The 17531-nt window shown below is 53.5% G+C and overlaps 1 protein-coding gene across 4 annotated transcripts in view; it reads right to left on the bottom strand.

The window, feature by feature from the left end:
- The window catches only part of PDE4A (phosphodiesterase 4A), a 68880-nt gene that overhangs the window by 50959 nt on the left and 390 nt on the right, over window positions 1-17531 (bottom strand). The window contains exons 2-4 of one of the 4 annotated variants that reach the window (XM_063615998.1): window positions 5946-6046; window positions 5213-5319; window positions 4337-4542 (exon numbers count right to left, since the gene is read on the bottom strand). In XM_063615998.1, coding sequence (XP_063472068.1) covers window positions 4337-4542; window positions 5213-5260 — 254 coding nt within the window. In that variant the 5' untranslated portion in view covers window positions 5261-5319; window positions 5946-6046. Of the gene's footprint in view, window positions 1-1135; window positions 3140-4336; window positions 4543-5212; window positions 5321-5945; window positions 6047-17531 lie in introns of those variants that run through there. The other 3 variants (XM_055238500.2, XM_063615999.1, XM_055238499.2) reach the window with 3 other exon arrangements.

The following is a 17531-nucleotide window of genomic DNA, read 5'->3' as shown; positions in this document are numbered from 1 at the left end:
GTGTAAACACCCCAGTGCCACAATCACTGCATGCCAGAAATGACACTGTCACAATCACATTGTCCCTAGACCACCGACACCATTGCACAATCACTGTCCTAGGAGCAGAAACAGTCACTCTATCCCAATCACTGCATCCCATGAGGCCACAGTCACCCTGTGACAGTCATAGCGTTCCTAGAGCACACACAGTCACTGTCACAAACCCTGTCCCAGAAACACACAGTCACACTACCCTGGAAATACACAGTCACACTGTCCCTGGAGGACACATAGTCATCGTGTCACCATCACAAGACCCCAGAAGCTCACACAGAGCACACAACTGAGGCAGCCACAGCTGGTCATACCCGGACAGCTGGAGCAAACGGAGGTCAGTCGGAGGATACCCTCAGAGGAGACCAAGCTCAATACATACGCACCCTCACTATGCTGTCACCTCTGCAGTCGGGGACTCCTTCCCTCTGTGCTGGGACTGCGGCCCCCCTCCACTGTTTCCTGCCTCTGAACAGCTACTTAACCCTAACACTCTTGCCCTGAGAGGGGAACTCCAACCTAACACAAGGCTCCCAAAACAGTGCTCCCCCAAGAGGCACCCTCTGGATTTCTGACCCCAGCTGCTGCAGGAGGAGTCCACTAACATCCCCGCAATAGAGTCCTCTATCCCCTAGAAGGACCCTGAGAGCATCCCACCCTGAACTAAAGATACTGGTCCTAGCAGGCACCCCCTTACGGAGTGCCCCAAGAGTACCCCAAACACTGCGAATCTAGCCCTCAGTATAGTGCTCCCAGGAAGGTCCCTCCAAGTGGTTCCCAGCTTAGCAGCTGTCCTGCACTGTTACTAAGAATACAGACCCCTAAAGGTGCAGCCCCCTTCCCCAACCCAGACCTCGTTAACACCACGCGCAGCATGGCGCCCCCTAAATGGACCCCAAGATGGGCTTCAGCAGGAAGCCTCCCGTAGCGCGCACAATCAGGGGCCAGGTCCTAGACGCCCCCGCAGCCGAATTCCCTCCGCCCCCGCCAGCCAAACCGACCCCACCCGCATCCTAGCGCCCCCTGCGGCCGGCAGCTCGAGTTGCCTCCTCCCTGCGCGCCCATCCGTTCCGCGCGCATCCGCCGCGGGGAGTCTTACCGCCTGCTGCTGCCTCCGCCCGCGCCGCCGCTGCCGGTGCCAGTGCCATGGAAGGACGAGGGCCAGGACATGCGGGTCGTGCGCAGGCCGGGCCGGTCGCTGGTGTCCATGGCATCGGCGCGCTCTATGGGCCGGTGCGGCTGCCGCTCCGGCTCGGCGCGCTCCGCGCTGTCGGAGTAGCCGCGCTGCTGGATACGGATGGGGGTCCGAGGCTGCCGCCACAGGTGCTGGGGGGGAGGCTTCAGGGTGGCCTGGCCCTCCCGGGGCCCGGGCAGTGACAGAGACAGGCTCCTTTCCGAGGGGACGGTCGGGGGCTCCATGGCGCCGGCCCCCACTTGCGCCCCGGGGGGCCCTGGCCCTTCCAACCTACACCCCGCTTAGCTGCGCACAAGCCAGCGAGCCCAGGGCCCCGCGGGTGCGCCCGGCCGCAGTAGGGCCATGGCGCCCCGGGGACAGACCCGGGGGCGCTGCGGGCCAATCGCCCCCGGGCCGGGCTCTGCGGCTGCCTCTCGGCGCTTGGAGCTCTGCTCAGTGCCGGGCGGCGCTCTCCGCGCTCCGCGTTCCGCGCCCAGCTCGGCGCCAGCCCCGGCTCCTCCGCCCCGTCCCGCCCCTCCCCGCCCCCCGCCCGCCGCGGCTGTCAGCGCCGCCCCCCTCCTCCTCCGTCCGGGCCAGCGGGGGGCAGCTACCTAAGGAGGGGGGGCCCTTCCCGCCTACGCAGATCCCCGCTCCGGGCTGGGAGGGGGCGCTGGAACTCGGCTGTCTTCAAAGCACCCTGCTTGGCCGCGGCGCGCACGGGCACGAAGGAGTTAAACGGTTAATCCGATCTGGAAGAAGACACCGGACTGGTTGCCAGAGTGTCAGTCAGTCGGTCCATCATGGCGAGGGCGGAGTCCGGTGCTGGCGTGTCCTCGTCGCTACCCCTGGCCGGGGGTAGTTTTTGAGGAGTGGTCCTAGTGCCACCGGCGCGGTGCCTGCAGCGGGCGGCGGCAGAGTGTGTGGGATCTCCTGTCTGTGCGTCGGAGGATAGTGATGGTGCGGGCCCGGGGCGGGATGTGCGCGCACGTGGCCTCTTCCGAGGGTTGTCTGTGTTTTCAGTGTCTGCTGGAAGTGTGTGTGCGCACGTGGTTGGCTGCTGTTGTCTGCCCGTTTCTCTGGATTTGGCTGTGTGTATAACTGTGTGTGTCTGTGGGTGAAGGATGTGTGCGCACATGTGCTACCTATTTGGAGGATGTGCATCCCTACGTGGTCTTTTTTCAGGTGGCCTCGGGACTGTGAATGTGTTCTCAAGCGCTTGGTTGCGTTTGTGGTCGGTGTGTGCTTGCGGAGTTGTGCACGCGATTCGGCCTCTGTCGTCTGACTGTAGTGTCGGAGGGCGTCTATGTATGTTAGTGTGTGCGTGTGCGTGAGTGTATGTGTGTGGTCGGCCTGGGGCCTCTGGGGTATTTCTGGGGTGTGTCCCATTGGTTCCCTTGTGGCTCCAGGAAGACACCCTGTGGCGGATACCGCAGCTGCCCGCCCACCGCTCTATACATCCATGCCTCTTCTAAAGCGCTTCTGAGAGGTAAACTGAGGAAGGTCCCGGGTAGCCGCGGAGCGCACCCCCGTGCCCTTTTCAGGCGAGTAAACAGGCGAGCCTCCTCCCTGCGGCCCCCGCCAGCAGAGCCCCCCTTCCGGCACCTAAATCGGGAGTCGCCGTGACTCACGCTCCCGCCTCCCCCAGCGCCGCGCCGAGCGAGCGAGCAGAGAGCGAGCGGGATCCGAGTGCGCCCCCATCCCCCTCAACCCCCCCCCAAGGCTGGCTGCTGGGCGGGGGGAGTGCACGCGCCCGCGTGTCCCACCTCTCCCCCCACGCCGATAAGAGCTCGAACGCGAAACTGCTCTGCTGCGCGACCCGGGGACCAGACCCCTGCCCCCGTGCGCCCCCTGTCACGGGCTCCCCAGGGCAGGCGATGCCGTCTGCCACCGCCCTCCCCCCGCGCCCTTCTCCTTATTTGAAAAAAAAAAAAAAAAGACTGCCGGTCTTCAACCCCCACAGCCACTTTTCTCCCCGCCAGAGGGGGCTCCCGGCGTGGGCGAACGCCGAGCAAAAACCGGCCCCCCCATCAGCAGCCGCCGGGTATTCCAAGGGCCAAAACTGTGTTCCCCACTTCTCTCAGGAACTCCCCCCCATTACACACTCAAAACGGCTTCTAGGGAATTTGCAGGGGCTGCGAGTTCTCCCCAGATCATATTTGAGAGTCCTGGGCTGGGCCAAATTCTTGGCGGGGGGATGCTGTAACGTTGGTTAGAGATCTGGAAGGGGGTGGGAGTGCGTAATGTGAGGTGGGTGGGGGTGTCAGGCCACAGCTGGGGTTGCAGAAGAAGGAGGAAACGAGGAGCGGTGGCCTGAGCTGGGGGATAAATTGATCTGGACCTGAGGCTAGTGGGATGGGCGTGGGGAGGTATAATTAAGCAGCTCCAGGGACGAGAGACAGTCACTTGCTCTCCCTATCTGGAAATGAACCATTGGACCATGATGGAAACAGAGACCCTGGAACCCTCCAATTGAGTAGATGGGGGTGGGGGTGGATTGGAACTGCCGAGAGCGGTGACCAGAGGAGGGCATGGGGGCAGGGGCCGGCCAGAAGCCAGGACCAGCTCAGCTGTCTGACTTTCCAGCTTATTCTTGAGTCAAGAGGAGGGTTGAGTACTCTGGGAAACTGGTTGGGTACCTGAAAGGTCCCCAGATGAGAATCAGCAAGAGGTGCTGTGTGAACCCAGAGCTCGCAGATATTTCTCACATCTCCCCAGGAGACAGAAAAATGCCAGTCCAGACCCCTTCCAAGACTCCACCATCCCCTTCAAGGCGGAGAAGAAACCTGATCCTCCCAGGCGGGGACAGGAAAGCCGGTGCACAGCCGCCTGATCAACCTGCCCCAGCTCTGTGAATATGGGAGCATCTTGGGGGTTGGAGACATGACACTCCTTTCCTCAGTCCTGCCCCTTGCTGACTCAGGCAGCTGGAAAATGAAATAAGGGGTTCCTAGAGCCCGCGAAGGGTGCCTTGGGGTAGGGGTGTCACAGCCCGCCACAGGACAAGTTGCAGCTAGTTTTGCAAACGGCAGGGAGCATGGAGATCGGGAAGGGCTGGTGGCTGGACCTAGCCCAGTTGGCACTGTGCCTCCCTAACCCACCTCCCACTCTGCTCCCTCTCGTACCTACCTGTCGTTCTCGGCCCTGGTGATGGAAATCCGCGGTGGGATCAGCAGCGGCAGCGTGGTGGGCCGTGGCGGCAGAGGGACCCCAGGGTCCGAGGGCTCAGGCTGGGCCCAGCCCAGGCCAGGACTGGACGAGAGGCGGCGGCGAGGGCGACGCAGGTCGGCCCCCAGCATGTTGGCACGGCCGGATTCGGGGGTCTCCCTCGACCTCTGGGGAGGGACAAAGTGGAATAGGGGCGTGGCCTGGCTGGGAAGCTCTGAGCCCCTCTCCTCAAGAACACCCCTACCTAGCTGTCTAAGGGAGTAGTTAATGGGGGTATAGGCTCCCCTTCACGTGTGAGCCACTCGCTGACCCCTCCCACAGAGGGTGCCCTACCATCCCTTAGGTCTGAGAGTGCCTCTTCTCAGCCATAATTTTTGTGGGGTCCCCTCTCGATGCCCCAGCCTTGGGGTCTGTAACATCTAGACATTCTGTCTCAAGTGTGAGACCTCTCTAACACATCACCTTTTTAGGGTCTCTTTCCAACCTCCACATCTAAGAGGGCCCCTCTTGGTCTTAATGTCAATGCCCCCCTCCCATCCCTCACGTCTGAGACTCTCAAGACCTCACTACCCCTAGTGCCCCCTCCCACCTCCTCGCCAAAATCCTCTCCTCATTTGAGAAGCCTCTGCCTGCTGTCCCTGGGCCGGGTGAGAGCCTCTTAATCAGGGCAGCAGGAGAAAAATGGAATCAAGGGGGTAAACTGAGGCACAAGGGGACCAAACTCCTCACAGCTTGGAGGTAGTGAAGCCACGTTCAGGAAATAGCCGTGGTCACTAGAGGGCGCTAGTCTCCCCAGGGGCGAAGCCCCGCCCCTAGCCCAAGCCCCTCCTCTCGCACCTCGTCCCCGGTCCCTGCCACGGACAGGGCACTGCGACTTCTCTTCATCTCGCCAACCTAGCGCGCCGTTGGGGCTGCGGTGGCCATGTCGGCAGGGCCAGGGCCTCCTGCAAGACCAAGCCAAACGCATCTGCCATCAGTGCCCCAGGGCTCCCCCTGCCGGCCAGGCCTAGGACCCGCCCCCGCCCCTTGCCTATTGCCTCTCCTGGGGCGTGACGTCAGCGGGCTGACGCACCACCAATGTGGTGACGTCGCCCGCCCGTTGCCAGGGCGACAGCTGACGTACGGCTGGGCTCCTGACGGCGTCAATGCCGGGGTTGGCCACTGGGGGGCCGAGAGCCTCCGGGCCCAGGTCGCCCCAGCCCCCACCCTTCCTCCCGCGGGGGCTTCCCCGGCTCGGGGATCCCGCAGAAAAAACTGGGAGCTCCCAGAGCTGGCCGCGTGCGGCGCGTGGTCCGAGCCGGGGGCCGGAGGAAGCGTCTCCTCCGAGCTGTTGGGCTTTTAAGCCTTAAACCCGAAATAGCTCTGATGTGCGGGGGCCGGGCGCAGAGAGACGGCGGCTTGGGCACAGATGGGGGACGCACAGGCAGAGGCGCGTGGAGACAGACAGGGACGTGTGGAAATAGAAACAGACAGACAGGGACACAGACGCCGTTCCCGAAGACGGGTGCGCTCTGCAGCCACCGATCCTTGTCTGAAATGCTTGGGGGAGAGAGAGGCTGGCTTACTTTACCTTGACACCCAGGCGCTGAAGATTATTGCTGTGCGGCCATGGGTCAGTGTCTTAAACTCTGTGAGCCTCAGTTTCTCTTCTGTGAAATGGAATGATATTCCCTACAGGGTCCATGTAAGAATGAAATGAGATCAAACCATATTGAACAGAATAGTGTCTGGCACTCAGTAAATGTTTAATAAATGGTAACATCTGACCCTGTGGGAGCCTGTTAGAACTCGATTCGGATCATGATCTTCCTCTACTCAGAGCCCTAATAGCTCTTACCTCACTCAGAGGAAAAGTCAAAGTCCTCTCGTGGCCCACACAGTCCTGCTAGATATGCCCAGTCACCTCCCTGCCCTCAGCCCCAGCCATACTGGTCTAGCTGTTTCTGGACACAGCAAGCATGCTGGTGCCTCAGGCCCTTTGCACTTCCAATTCTCTCCACCTGGAACTCTTCCCCCAAATATCCGCAGGTTGGCCAGGTGCAGTGGCTCAGGCCTGTAATCCCAGCACCATGGAAGGCCAAAGCAGGTGGATCACTTGAGGTCAGGAGTTTGAGACCAGCTTGGCCAACATGGTGAAACCCCATCTCTACTAAAAATACAAAAATCAGCCGGGTGTGGTGGCGGGTGCCTGTAGTTCCACCTACTTGGGAGGGTGAGGCAGGAGACTCGCTTGAGCCCGGGAGGCTGAGGTTGCAGCGAGCCAAGATCAGGCCACTGCACTCCAGCCTGGGCAACAGATTGAGACTCCATCTCAAAAAAAAAAAAAAAAAAAAAAAAAAAAAAAAAAAAAAAAATCCGCAGGTCCCTTACATCTTTTAGGTCTTTACTATATCTCATCCTTTCAGGCATTTCTTTCTTTCTTACCCCACCCCCACTTAAAATTATAATACAACCTCCTAGGACTTCTGGTCCACCTTTTCCCACTCTTCCCCCCTCATACCACACTATGTAATTTATTTATTACATTTCTTGTCTGTGTCTCCTCACACTGGAATATTACCTGCAGGAGGGCACGAAAACTTTAATTATTATGTTAACAATAATGTAGTATTCATTACTATCTCCTGAGTATCCTGAACAGAATCCAGAACATAATAGGCTTTTAATAACCTGTTCGATATCAGGTTATTATTGAGAACCTGATAGTGTAATGTTCCTAACAGTTCTACTGTGTACTACCTGGTTTATACCCTACTTTGGTTCTCTTGTTTTTATTTTTTAAATAGAGACTGGGGTCTCACTATGTTACCCAGGCTGGTCTCAAACTCCTGAGCTCAAACTAAAGCTCAAACTCAAAGTGCTGGAATTACAGGTGTGAGCCACCACACCCAGCCTAGTTCTTATTTCTTTATTTTTTTAAATATTTATTTATTTATTTATTTATTTGAGACAGGGTCTCACTCTGTTGCCCAAGCTGGAGTGCAGTGGCACCATTGCACAGCTCACCGCAGCCTCGACCTCCCAGGCTCAGGCTATCCTCCCACCTCAGCCTCCAGAGTAGCAGCTGGTACTACAGGCATGCACCATCATGCCTGGCTAATTTTTGTTTTTGTTGTTTTGTAGAGATGGGGTTTTGCCATGTTGCCCAGGCTGGTCTCAAACTCCTGGGTTGAAGAGCTCCTCACACCTCAGCCTCCCAAAGTGCTGGGATTACATGAACCCATGTTCATGCTGGGCATGAGCCACTACACCCAGTCTGGTTCTTATTTCTTTTTCTTGCCTTATTGCCTTAGCTGGCACTTCAGTTCAATGTAAATTAATGGAAATGAATGTAAACATCATTTCTTCAACCTAGCCTTTAGCACCTGGTGGGCCCTCCACAGACATCTGTTGAACAAATGGATGAATGTATAAAGATAGCTTAGGCCAGGTGCGGTGGCTCACGCCTGTAATCCCAGCACTTTGGGAGGCCGAGACGGGCAGAACACGCGGTCAGGAGATCGAGACCACGGTGAAACCCTGTCTCTACTAAAAATACAAAAAACTAGCCCGGTGCAGGGGCGGGTGCCTGTAGTTCCAGCTGCTCGGGAGGCTGAGGCAGGAGAATGAGGTGAACCTGGGAGGCGGAGCTTGCAGTGAGCTGAGATCACACCACTGCACTGCAGCTCGGGTGACCTGGGTGACAGAGCGAGGCTCCGTCTCAGGAAAAAAAAAAAAAAAAAAAAAAAAAAGATAGCATTTTTCAGCCAGACTGCCCCAGACCATGTTCTGGGCCCCCATTGCAGGTTTTTCTACCCCCATTAAAGCACTCACCACTCTGATTGTAACCTGTATTCTCCAGCAAACAGAGCAAGAAATGGTACCCATTCATTGTGGCCCCCAGCCTCGACCTCCTGGGCTAAAGCAATCCTCTCACCTCAGCCTCCTGAGTAGCTGGGATTACAGGCACACATCACCGTGCCCAGCTAATTTTTGTTTTCTGGGTTTTTGTTTGTTTGCTTTTTTTTTTTTTTTTTGAGACAGAGTCTTGCACTGTCGCCCAAGCTGAAGTGCAATGGCGCAATCTTGGCTCACTGCAACCTCTACCTCCCAGGTTCAAGTGTGCCTCAGCCTCCTGAGTAGCTGGGATTACAGGCACCCACCACCACGCCCGGCTAATTTTTTGTATTTTTAGTAGAGACGGGGTTTCACTGTGTTGGTCAGGCTGATCTCAAATTCCTGACCTCATGATCCGCCTGCCTTGGCCTCCCAAAGTGCTAGAATTACAGGCGTGAGCCACCACGCCTGGCCTTAATTTTTGTATTTTTTGTAGCAATGGAGTTTCACCATGTTGCCTAGGCTGGTCTGGAACTCCTGGGCTCAAGGAAACCTCCCACCTCGACCTCCCAAAGTGCTGGGATTACAAGCATGGGCCACCATGCGTGGCCTAAAAAGTAAACATTTTTTTTTTTTTTTTTTTTTTTTTTTGAGACGGAGTCTTACTCTGTCGCCCAGGCTGGAGTGCAGTGGCGAGATCTCGGCTCACTGCAAGCTCCGCCTCCCAGGTTCACGCCATTCTCCTGCCTCAGCCTCTCCCAGTAGCTGGGACTACAGGCGCCCGCCACTACGCCCGGCTAATTTTTTGTATTTTTAGTAGAGACAGGGTTTCACCGTGGTCTCGATCTCCTGACCTCGTGATCCGCCCGCCTCAGCCTCCCAAAGTGCTGGGATTACAAGCGTGAGCCACCGCGCCCGGCCGTAAACATGTTTTAATAAGAAAAAAAAGAAAAAGAAAAAGAAGCTGCAGCAAGTTACCCAGAAGAAATCTGGCTAAAATTATTGATGAAGGTGGCTACAATCAACAACAAATTGTTCAGTGTAGACAAAATAGTCTTTTTTTTTTTTTTTTTTTTTTGAGACGGAGTCTTGCTCTGTCGCCCAGGCTGGAGTGCAGTGGCGCGATCTTGGCTCACTGCAAGCTCCACCTCCCGGGTTCACGCCATTCTCCTGCCTCAGCCTCCCAAGTAGCTGGGACTACAGGCACCTGCCACCATACCCGGCTAATTTTTGGGGGGTTTTTTTTGTATTTTTAGTAGAGACAGGGTTTCACTGTGTTAGCCAGGATGGTCTCGATTTCCTGACCTCGTGATCCGCCCGCCTCAGCCCCCCAAAGTGCTGGGATTACAAGTGTGAGCCACAGCTCCCAGTCTTTTTTTTTTTTTTTTTTTTCTGAGACAGAGTCAGGGGAATGGGAAGAGCCTGTTGCTCAGACTGGAGTGCCATGGCGAGATTGCGGCTCACTGCAACCTCCGCCTCCCAGGTCAAGCGATTCTCATACCTCAGCCTCCAGAGTAGCTGGGATTACAGGTGTGCGCCACCATGTCCACCTAATTTTTTGTATTTTTATAGAGAGGGTGTTTCACCATGTTGCCCAGTCTGGCTTGTAATTCCTAGGATTATAGGTGTGAACCACGGGGCCCGCCCAACAAAATAGTCTTCTATTGGAAGTAGATGCCAGCTAGGACTTTCACCCTAGAGAGAAGTGAAGTCAATGACTGGCTTCAAAGGACAGGCTGACTCTTGTTAAGGGCTAATGCAGCTGGTGGCTTTCAGCTGAAACCAATTCTCATTTACTATTCTGAAAATCCTGGGGACTTTAAAAATGATGTTAAGTGTACTTGGCCTCTGCGCTATAAATAGAACAACAAAGCCTGGGTGACAGCACATCTGTTTACTGAATATTTTAAGCCGACAGTTGAGACTTCCTGTGCAGAAAAAAGGTTCATTTCAAAATATGACTGCTCATTGTCAATGCAACTGGTCACCCAAGAGCTCTGATGGAGATGTACAAGGAGATGTTTTCATGCCTGCTAACACAACATCCATTCTGCAGCCCACTGATCAAGGAGCACATTTGACTTTCAAGTATTATTATTAGTATCTTATTTATTTATTTATTTAGAGACTGAGTCTCACTCTGTCACTCAGGCTAGAGTGTGATGGTGCCATCTCAGCTCACTGCAACCTCTGCCTCCCGGGTTCAAGAGATTCTCCTGCCTCAGCCTCTCAAGTAGCTGGGATTACAGATGCCCACCACCACACTAGGCTAATTTTTGTATTTTTAGTAGAGACGGGGTTGTATCATGTTGGCCAGGCTGGTCTCGAACTCCTGACCTCAAGTGATCCACCTGCCTCAGCCTCCCAAATTGTTGGGATTACAGGCGTGAGCCACCGCGCCCGACCTGTTCTCCTATTTTTAAAAATTGCCACAACCACCCCAACCTTCAGCAACCACCACCCTCATCAGTCAGAAGCCATCGACATTGAGTCAGGACCCTCCACCAGGAAAAAGATTATGACTTTGCCGAAGGCTCAGATGATGGTTAGCTTTTCTTAGCAATAAAGGTTTTTTTGTTTTTGGTTTTTGTCTTTTTTGAAACAGGATCTCACTCTATCGCCCAGGCTGGAGTACAGTGGTGCCATCTCGGCTCACTGCAACCTCCGCCTCCCAGGTTGAAGCGATTCTCCTGACTCAGCCTCTGGAGTAGCCGGAACTGCAGGCGCGCGCCACCACGCCTAGCTAATTTTTGTATTTTTTGGTAGAGATGGGGTTTCACCATGTTGGCCAGGCTGTTCTCAAACCCTTGGGCTCAAGTGATCTGCCTGCCTCAGCCAAAGTGCTGGGATTATAAGCGTGAGCCACCACACCTGGGCAGCAATAAAGTTTTTAAGGTTTTTTTGTTTTATTTTTGAGACAGGGTCTCACTGTGTTGCACAGGCTGGAGTGCAGTGCTGTGATCATAGCACACTGCAGCTTTGTCCTCCTGGGCTCAAGCTATCCTCTCACCTTAGCCTCCCAAGTAGCTGGGACCACAGGCAAGCACCAACATGCCCAGCTAATTTTTAAGGTTTTTTTTGTAGAAATGAGGTCTCACTATGTTGCCCAAGCTAATAAAGTATCTTAAAATTAAGGTATATGCATTGTTGTTTTAGACAAAATGCTATTGCATACTTAATATACATATGGTATAGTGTCAACATAACTTTTATATGCACTAGGAAACCAAAAATTTTGTGTATCACTTTATTGTGACACTTGCTTTATTGTGGCAGTCTAGAACTGAACTCACAGTATCTCTCACCTCTGCCTGTATACTTTTGAGCAAATTACTCAGCCTCTCTGGCTCTCAGTTTTGTCATCTGTAAAATAGGAATAATATTCACACCCATCTGATGGGGTTGTTGTGAGGATGAAGTGAAGTCATGCATGTGAATTTATTTCTGTTCCTTTTTTTTTTTTTTTATTGAGACGGTCTCGCTCTGTTGCCAGGCTGGAGTGCAGTGGCACAACCTCGGCTCACTGCAACCTCTGCCTCTTGGCTTCAAATGATTCTCCTGCCTCAGCCTCCCAAGTAGCTGGGACTACTGGCGTGCACCACCACACCCAGCTAATTTTTGTACTTTTAGTAGAGACGGGGTTTCACCATGTTGGCCAGGATAGTCTCAATCTCTTGACCTCGTGATCTGCCGCCTCGGCCTCCCAAGTTGCTGGGATTACAGGCATGAGCCACCGTGCTCGGTCTGTTTTCATTTTGTTAGGAGACAAGGGTCTTACTCTGTTGCCCAGGCTGGAGTGCAGTGACGCTATCACACCTCACTGTAGCCTTAAACACCGGGGCTCAAGTGATCTTCTCGCCTCGGCCTCCCAAGTAGCTGGGACTACAGGTGAGCCCCACAACGCCCAGCTAATTTTTAAATTTTTTGTAGAGAGGGGGTCTTGCCAAGTTGCCCAGGCAGGTCTGGAATTCCTTGGCTCAGGCGATCCTCCTGCCTCAGCCTCCCAAAGTGCTGGGATTACAAGTGTGAGCCACCATGTCTGGCCAACCCACCAGCCCCTCTGCTGTTCTTCAAACACCTAGAACATATTCAGACCTCAGATATCCTAACGCTCTTCCCATGCCCCTGACTCTGCTTGTGTTTTCTTTTTCTCTTTTTTTTTTTTTTTTTTTGAGACGGAGTCTCGCTCTGTCGCCCAGGCTGGAGTGCAGTGGCGCGATCTCAGCTCACTGCAAGCTCCGCCTCCTCGGTTCACGCCATTCTCCTGCCTCAGCCTCTCGAGTAGCTGGGACTACAGGCACCTACCACCATGCCCAGCTAATTTTTTGTTTTTTTTTTTTAGTAGAGACGGGGTTTCACCGTGTTAGCCAGGATGGTCTCGATCTCCTGACCTCCTGACCTCGTGATCCATCTGCCTCTGCCTCCCAAAGAGCTGGGATTACAGGCATGAGCAACCGCACCCAGCCCTGCTTGTGTTTTATTTGCCTTAGACATATATATATATATATATATATATATATATATATATATTTTTTTTTTTTTTTTTTTTTTTTTTTGAGACAGAGTTTAGCTCTTGTCACCCAGGTTGGAGTGCAATGGCGTGATCTCGACTTACTGCAACCTCCACCTCCAGGGTTCAAATGATTCTCCTGCCTCAGCCTCCTGAGTAGCTGGGATTACAGGCGCCTGCCACCATGCGCAGCTAATTTTTGCATTTTCAGTAGAGACAGGGTTTCACCATGTTGGCCAGGCTGGTCTCAAACTCCTGGCCTCAAGCAATTCCCCTGCCTTAGCTTCTCAAAGTGTTGGGATTACAGGCGTGAGCCACTGCGCCCGGCCTATTGTTTGTAATTTTGAAGAGGAACCCTGCCTGTGCATTTTCCCCAGGCTCTGCAAATTCTGTTGCTCAAAGTCTCAAGGATTTGTGAAATGAAGAAAGCAATGAAGAAGGCGATGTTGGAGGAGTCCAGCCAGCCAGGCGAGAGAGGCAGAGACATGCCCCTTACTGCTGTCAGGACACAAGTGCACATTTGTGGCAATCAGCCCTGGCCGCAGCCCAGGTGAGAGAGGCAGGGCCCAGGAGTGCTCAGGGTGGAGGGATGCCTCTAAGCCTGCCTTCTGCTCCCCTGGACAGCAGGCCGCTGAGGAGGGGGGTCCAGATGGCAGCACAGGCTGCTCTGGACAGCTGGCATCAGGCTCAGGCCACGAGAGTCCTTTTCCTCCACCCATGTTGTCAGCACTGGCAGCTACCAGCCCAGCCTGGGAGCCACTGGCCTGGCCTGGCAGAAGAGAGCTGATGTCACCCAGCCCGACATCCCGCCCACTCCCCACTTCCTTCAACTGAAGGATGTGGCAATGTGCAGCAAATAACAGGGAAGTGAGAATAAAAGCCCCTGCCCACACCATGGCCCTGAATATTCACGGCTGCCCAAGCTCCATGCTCAAAGCTGACGCAGGTCTTGGAAGGATTGTGAAGGGCTCCAGGCCTATGTGCACGTGTGTGCAAATACATGCATATATGTGCATGAACTTCATACCTGGCTGTGCATGTGCAACTGGCTGGTGGAACCTTCTGTGAGTCTAAGTGTTGCATAGTTGAAACCAAATTGTACCCGCAGGAATCTATGTGTCAGGGCAATACCACATCAGTCTATGTGAATAAGAGGTTGGCTGTGACTGTGTGACTGTACTATGAATGTGTAGGTGTGTGGGGGTGTCACTGTGTGAAGATGCAGCGGAAAACAGTATTTCACAGTGCCTAGAAATGCAGGTTCCGGGGGCTGGGCACAGTGGCTCACGCCTATATTCCCAGCACTTTGGGAGGCCAAGGCAGGGGAATCGCTTGAGGCCAGCAGTTTGAGACCAGCGTGGGCAACATAGCGACACCCCATCTTTCTTTTCTTTTTTGAGGTAGGTCTCCTGCTGTTGCCCAGGTTGGCATGCAGTGGTGCGATCATAGCTCACTGCAGCCTCCAACTCTTGGAGACCCCGTATTTAAAATAAAACGAAAAAAAATTAGCCGTGTGTGGTGCTGTGCGCCTGTAATCCCAGCTACTCAGGAGGCTGAGGCAGGAGGATTGCTTGAGCCCAAGAGTTTGAGGCTGCAAGTGAGCTGTGATTGCCACTGCACTCCAGCCTGGGTGACAGAGTAAGATCCTGTCTTTAAAAAGAAAGGAGGGCCGGGCACAGTGGCTCATTGGGAGCACTTTGGGAGGCCAAGGCGATCGGATCACCTGAGGTTGGGAGTTTTCGACCAGCCTGGCCAATATGGTGAAACCCAATCTCTACTAAGAATACAAAAAATTTGCTGGGTGTGGTGGTGCGTGCCTGTAATCCCAGCTACTCGGGAGACTGAGGCAGGAGAATCACATGAATCCGGGAGGCAGAGCTTGCAGTTAGCCAAGATCGAGCCACTGCACTCTAGCCTGGATGTGACAGAGTGAGACTCTGTCTCAATTAAAAAAAAAGAAAGAAAGGAAGAAAGAAAAAAGAGTTCATGTCCTTTGCAGGGACATAGATGAAGCTGGAAACCATCATTCTCAGCAAACTAACACAAGAACAGAAAACCAAACACTGCATGTTCTCACTCATAGGTTGGAGTTGAACAATGAGAACACATGGACACGGGGAGGGGAACATCACACACCGTGGCCTGTTGGGGTTGGGGGGCTAGGGGAGGTATAACATTAGGAGAAATACCTAATGTAGATGACAGGTTGATGGGTGCAGCAAACCACCATGGCACATGTATACCTGTTTAACAAACCTGCACGTTCTGTACATGTATCGCAGAACTTTTTTTTTTTTTTTTTTGAGATGGAGTCTCGCTCTGTCACCCATGCTGGAATGCAGTGGCGCGATCTCGGCTCACTGCAAGCTCCGCCTCCCGGGTTCACGCCATTCTCCTGCCTCAGCCTCTCCGAGTAGCTGGGACTACAGGCGCCCGCCACCACGCCCGGCTAATTTTTTGTATTTTTAGTAGAGACGACGGGGTTTCACCGTGGTCTCGATCTCCTGACCTCGTGATCCGCCCGCCTTGGCCTCCCAAAGTGCTGGGATTACAAGCGTGAGCCACCGCGCCCGGCCCCAGAACTTAAAGTATAATAAATAATTAGTTAAAAAAAGGAAGAAAGAAAAAGAAATGCAGGTTCCAGGTTTAAATCTCTGCTCAGCCACTCAGTACCCATGGCCACTTGTCTGTGATGTGTATTAGTGGGATTATGTTTGGGTTTGAGTGTGTGTGTGCTGAATTCAACTCCTGCAGGAAGTCTTTCTAAATACCCAGCCACGCCCTCTATTTCCATCAGTATCCTAACAACAATGTGTCATTATATCTTTTTGATCATGTTATTTCATTTCAGTTTCCTCCACTAAATGTCAGCTCCACTGGGGCAGGGAGTTTTGTTCTATTAATTGCTGTGTCCCTGGCACCTGGTACATAGTAGGTGCTGAATAAATATTGAATAGATGAAAGCAGTGCTGTGTCTATATGCTATGTGGGGAAGAGTGGGCACTGGCTGGACACCATGAGTTCCTGGGGTGCACAGTGCTCAGTGCTGGTCTCTGTCCCCAGCTGTTCACAACCCTTGCTTTAACCATCTTTTTTTTTTTTTTTTTGGTGAGACAGAGTCTCACTCTGTCTCCCAGGCTGAAGTGCAGTAACGTGATCATGGCTCACTACAGCCTCGACCTCCTGGGCTCAAGCGATCCTCCCACCTCAGGCTCCCAAGTATCAGGATTACAGATGTGAGCCATCGTGCTGGGCCCATCTTCAATTTTGTAGAAATGTTGACATTCTGGGATTCACTGTCTCCGGTATCAAATTCAAGGGAGCGGGGGTGGATTGGTTTATGATAAGCCTTCTTCCTAATCTACAGTTCTAGAATCTGGTCTTAATCTAATCCCCTCTTTAATTCATTTAAGATTTTTTTTTTTTTTTTTGAGTTTTTCTCTTGTCACCCAGGCTGGAGTGCAATGGCATTATCTCAGCTCACTGCAACCTCCACCTCCCAGGTTCAAGCCATTTTCCTGCCTCAGCGTCCTGAATAGCTGCGACTACAGGCACGTGCCACCATGCCCAGCTAAGGATTTATTTTTTGTTTTTATTTTTTTTTTAGAGATGGGTGTTCCTGGGATCCTCCAGCCAGCCTCCCGAGTAGCTGGGACTACAGGCTCACACCAGGGCGCCAGGCTCATTCAACATTTATTGAGCACCTACTGTGTGCCAGGCACTATTCTAGACCTGATCCTGCCCTCATGGAGCTCAGACCCAAGGAGGAAGGCAGGCAGGATCCAGAAGTCTTATTTAATCTGTTTTTTTTTTTTTTTTTTTTTTTTTTCTGACAGAGTCTCGCTCTGTCACCCAAGCTGGAGTGCAGTGGTGTGATCTTGGCTCAATGCAACCACCGCCTCCCGGGTTTAGGCAATTCTCCTGCCTCAGCCTCCCGGGTAGCTGGGATTACAGGTGCCTGCCACCACGCCCGGCTAATTTTTGTATTTTTAGTAGAGATGGTGTTTCACCATGTTGGCCAGGCTGGTCTCAAACTCCTGACCTCAAGTGATCTGCCCGCCTCAGCCTCCCAAAGTGCTGGGATTACAGGCTTGAGCCACTGTGCCCAGCTTCTCCTTTAATCTTGAGTGCCTTTCCCTAGTCTCTCACTGTCCGAGAACAGAATTTTAGTCTTCACAGTCTGAAATCACCCGCGAGGATTTGTATGTTTATACAGGGATCCTGCTCCCTCACTAGCCAGGAGCAGGGACCCCTACTGGGTTTGTTGGTTGCTGCTGCCCCAAAGCCTGGTCACAGTGCCCAGCACATCGTAAGTAGACACTTGGGAAAGAGATGTGAAATTAGCTAATAAATAAAATGATGGCGCAAAAGCAGGCTCCGCGAGCACGATTTCGCGGAATCCTAGGTGTGTGTCATTACCCACTTTGCAGAGGAGGAAATTGAGACTCAGGAAGGCAAAGCCGCCTGCCGGGCCCCACCGCAGCTCAGTGGTATGTGGCTATGGGATGTAGCAGAAGAAGCAAGGGTAGCCCCAAAAAGCGTTCCCAATTCCCGCAACCCCCCCCCCCCACCCCACAGGCAGGAGAGACATAGCAGGGTTTGCACCCATGGGGGTGGGATGGGGACCGGGGACAGAGGGACAGTGCAAAACAACTTAGGGGTCTCTCTCCTCAGTCCCCAGGGCTGGAGGTGCTGTGCTGGCAGATTAGGAAATGCTTGGCGTTGATGGGGAAGCTTCCAGCGCCCTGTCCCCAGTTCTGGAAGCTGAGGCTCCGGGAACCCTGTTTTGCTGAAGATGGGCAGCTCCAGTCTCCAGAGCCGGGAAGAGAC

The sequence above is a fragment of the Symphalangus syndactylus genome, chromosome 13, assembly GCF_028878055.3.
Source record: "Symphalangus syndactylus isolate Jambi chromosome 13, NHGRI_mSymSyn1-v2.1_pri, whole genome shotgun sequence".
NCBI classification, from domain to species: Eukaryota; Metazoa; Chordata; class Mammalia; order Primates; family Hylobatidae; genus Symphalangus; species Symphalangus syndactylus.
The sequence above is the reverse complement of the archived record's forward strand: the minus strand, read 5'-3'. Positions and strand labels throughout refer to the sequence as shown.